Genomic DNA, 4,300 nt, shown 5'->3' on the forward strand with positions numbered 1-4,300 from the left:
TCACTTACTTGACTCTTCAAATGATTCCAGGGTTGTCCTCCCAATAGCTTATTCTTAACTCGATCATCCGGTTGCCTCCCACAAAGCGCTTCATTTATAGTCTATAACTAGACTCTTCAATTCTTCGATTTGGACTAGCGCTCGGTGTCAGCGCTACATTATTCAGCACCCACTTCTTCACCATCTATGGCTTTGCTGTAGGCATAGGCTTGGCTATCTTTTTGGTCTTCATAGGCTAACGTTCTTCCTTCTTCTGGACGATCGCAACTTCTTCTAGTGGCTTCTTTTCTTCTGCCTTCTTGTTCTTCTCCTCCTGCTTGACACGACGATGTGGCAGTATATACTTGCTAGAAATCATGTTACAGACCTCAAAGCATGGGCAAAACTTGAACGCGCTCATAGTGCCATTGATGTCGAACTTGATCTCGCCCTTCCCAACATCTATGTTTGCTCTTGCAGTTTTCAAGAACGGCCTCTCCAGGATGAATGGGGATTTAGCTCCTTCTCCCATCTTGAGTATCACGAAATCACCAGGAATAAAGTGATTCCTAATCTTCATAGGTATATCTTCAGTAATGCCTTCAGGATAGCGAACGGTGTTGTCCGCCAACTCCAGGCACATAGCAGTTAGTTCTGGCTTTGACAGGCATAGCTTCTCAAACACAGCTTTAGGGATGACGCCTACCCTTACGATGAGATCACATAATGCCCGTTCGAATATCATCGCTCCAATTGAACACGGGATGGTTGAACATCTTGGATCTCTTTTCTTCTCGGGAGCATGAATAGCGATTGCAACACTTCTGTCATCTTGATGTGATGTCTCGCTTGTTCGTCAGGATGTCCTTGAAGTAGCAAGTGTAGGTTGGAACTTGTAGAGCATCCAGCATTGGCATATTGATGTTCAACCTGCACATAAACTTCTCAAACTATTCGTCAGTCTTATCTAGATAATGGCGTGGTTTCTCTAGCGATATCTTTATGACATCATGATTGACCGTCTCAAACTCTAGCTCCTCCATTTCAATCTTCAGATCTGGGGTAGGTGTCTTCTCCTTTGAAGTTGTCTCTGCTTCTGCAGCTGGTTTAGGCTTTCGAGCTCCTGCCCGAGGTTCTGGATCTTCTGTTTCCTTGCCTAAGCGAGTTTGAATAGCTTTAGCAGACTCTGGATTTGTCAGTTGTCCTGGCAACTTCCCTTGATTGCATGTAAAATGCCCAGCTAACTATGTAACTTGAGTCTCTAGCATCTTCATCATGTTCATCACTTGGTGGTTCAAACTTGCGACCTCTGTCACTTTGCTGTCAATTTGTTTCCAGAATCTTGTCCATAGCCTTGAACTTAGTGACAATGTCTTTGTGGATCTTGCCTTGCTCCTCCATGAAGTCCTTCACCTGAATGCATAGAGGCACTATGTTCTGAATACATGAGCTTGCATTGAATTGAGGTCTACCCTGTCCATACTGATAGTTGGATTGTGGAAACCACTCTCCCTTCTTCATGTAGTCTAGCAACTTTGCTTCCTCCAGACAGTTCTTCCTGACATGACCGTAGTCGCCACACTCTTCACATGTTGATCTTGCTTCTGCTGCCTTCATATCCATAGCTTGAGCTTACTTTATCTCCATCTTCTCTAGTCTCCTCTATCAGATTTATAAGCCCGACAATCCACCAAGGGGTTACCCAAGTGGTTGATTTGTAGGTGGAGGCAATTGTGAAACCAAGAACTCAAAGGTGATCGTGAGAACGCAAGGAACACGAGGGTTTTAGGTAGGTTCGGGCCTCCGAAGAATAATACCCTACGTCCTGTATGCTTGGTGGCTTGTATTGCTTGAGAGATTCGATGGGATTGTTGGGGACACTCTTAGAGGGTGCCTTTGGCCGCCTTATATAGACTGACAACCTAGGGTTACAAGTCGGTTTGAATCTAATTTAGTCGGTTGTTACATGGAAAGTAATCTGAGTCGGATTACAACAAGTATCCCACAATATCCGGGCTCATTGGAGTCGCCCGGCCTCCTTGACTTGTGCTACAAGTATCTTCATATCATTGGCCCGCACGTTCTGGTTGGGCGGGTCCACTTGTTAGGACCAGCCAATATCCTGGTCGGTGGGGACCCATGGGGTACCCATATCCCTCAAACCACTAGGCGATGTGTAGGCGAACAAGAACTAGAGGTCATCACTGCGAAGCTTGGAATGTGGTCGGCTGAAGCTGTGATAGCGTCATGGCGATGGAGAGGCTGCACAGTGCTCAAAAAAGAAGAAAATCCGAGCGAATGTAGAGCCATACGCACAGAGCGAAGTCGAGTGCCAATTTGATGGATGTCGGGTATCCAGCAGGTTGAAGCAAAGGACATGGAGAGCATCATGAGACGCACTCCATAGGAGTAGCCCCCGAGTATTGAAGAGATTAGTATAATCGATCCAATGGTCAAAGAAGAAAAAAATTAAGCCCAGAAGCAAATCCAAGTGCCTGAGCACAAGGATAGGCGAATCTATAGAGGCATGCCGACCAGAAGTAGGCGTCCAGGCCTCGAGGATGAGGACTGGTAGAGCCACGGAGGCACGCTAACCTGAAGTAGGCGTCCATGTGGCGGAACTGCTCTAATTAACTTAGTTAAAGCACAATTAAGTCACCTAACACGCGATCACATGCTTTAATCAAGTTAACTCGGCAGTCCATCGGATTTCATCCGATAAACCACTCCATAGGATCGAGAAAGCATAACTCACACGAAGGTGAGGGGTTCCAGAGAATACAATAGATCATCCAAATTAAACAAGTGCATTAATTTATTACATCATCAGGTTCAAAATTTAAACATAGCTTGTAGAGTTCTTAAGCAACGAAAATAAACAAATAGAAGCTAACGCCGATGCCAGACGTCATGACGAGGCCGATCATGACATCAATGGTCCAGGTCCTCATCGTCCGAAGAGGGATCCCACTCGACCATCCACCCAGGAGGAAGCTGGGGAGGCCAAGTGCCACTTGCAGCAAACTCAAGGGCGTCAACATCACCTGAAAAGATGTGCCACAACAAGGCTGAGCGACTATGCTCAACAAGACTTAACCGACCGGTGGTTCTAATCCACCAACACCTAGACATGCAAGCTCTTAGGCTCTGGGGTTTGTTTTGCCAAAAGCGACTATAGTAAGTCCTTACTTTCAATATTTTAGCCATAGGTTTTAAGTTCATTTACTTGTCTAAGTTAGCAACTACACTAAACAAGCATAATTTCTCAAATAATTATTGACAAGCATTAATATTAAAATCATCAAGTCCGTTCTTACTCAGTGTAGCATAGCGATCAAGTAGTCCCAATCTGTGAGAGGCAGATGAATCGATTCGAATTTCTTAACCATGCATGGCGAACCTAATCCTGCGACATCCGCGCACCACGAAGGGTCGCTTCATTTGTCAGCCATCCCCATCAATTCCCAGACCCGTGTCGGGCCCACTTCCCTTGGTACAAGGCTCCATAAACCCGGCCTTTGCCGTCCTATGACCGCACTTGTCACCACATGCAGCAACAAGGGAAATTCATTCCAGAGACGGTGGATGAACCGCTCACGTCCTGGTTCAATCAGGTACTAGGCTTCCCCATCTCATACTAGGTATGAGATTAGTATTTTCAAACACTTGATCATGAATACTATCACATCTTGACCTTAGTCCAATTTTAAGTAGATAGACAAGGCAATCCACTAACCACCAAAATAGTTCACAGAGCCCTACCCCGTCCATCGCCCTTATAGTTGTAACAAAAAGGAGAGCAAACAACTCCTATAACTCGCGAGTGATAGGCAATCACTCGACTTTTACCGAGTCCTATTAAGCATTGCAACTACTCGACTTAGCATACCAGTGTTCATATCAAAAGGGGTACTACATTCATGCATCTATGGTTTCAATCAATTCCTAGAAATGTAAATGCACAATCAAGCAACCAATATATTGTAAGTAGTTAAAGATAGGAATTTATGCTCCGGGGCTTGCCTTCAAGCGGGGCGATAGCGATCTGGTCTTCGGTGTGCTCGGGCTCGGCTTCTGCAGGCGGCGGCTCAGCTACAACTCCGTCTTCCAGCATCGGGTGAAGCTCGTAGGTTCCGTCTATGAGGTTCAGCTCTACACAAAATGCAATGCATCAAGTTAAGTTCTCAACTTTTCATAGAATGCAAACACAATTTAGTGCTGAAGAAGAAGAAGTTATATAGGCCGCATTTACATGAAGAAGGTGGGGTGTGGTATAGATAGGGGGTTGGTTTGATGGCGATTACGTACATATATGTAACAT

General features: G+C 45.3%; 1 protein-coding gene across 1 annotated transcript; it reads right to left on the reverse strand.

Annotated features, from left to right (window-relative positions):
• Window positions 1-235: 235 nt before the first annotated feature.
• Window positions 236-724, reverse strand: LOC105914211. Its single transcript, XM_012845257.1, has one exon. It carries the CDS (start codon window positions 722-724, stop codon window positions 236-238), a length of 489 nt encoding a protein of 162 aa, XP_012700711.1.
• Between the last annotated feature and the right edge of the window lie 3,576 nt (window positions 725-4,300).

The sequence above is a fragment of the Setaria italica genome, chromosome IV (assembly GCF_000263155.2).
Source record: "Setaria italica strain Yugu1 chromosome IV, Setaria_italica_v2.0, whole genome shotgun sequence".
NCBI classification, from domain to species: domain Eukaryota; kingdom Viridiplantae; phylum Streptophyta; class Magnoliopsida; order Poales; family Poaceae; genus Setaria; species Setaria italica.

Coding starts and splice junctions, on each gene's coding strand:
- LOC105914211 (XM_012845257.1), bottom strand. CDS start 724: ATGATATTCGAACGGGCATTATGTGATCTCATCGTAAGGGTAGGCGTC.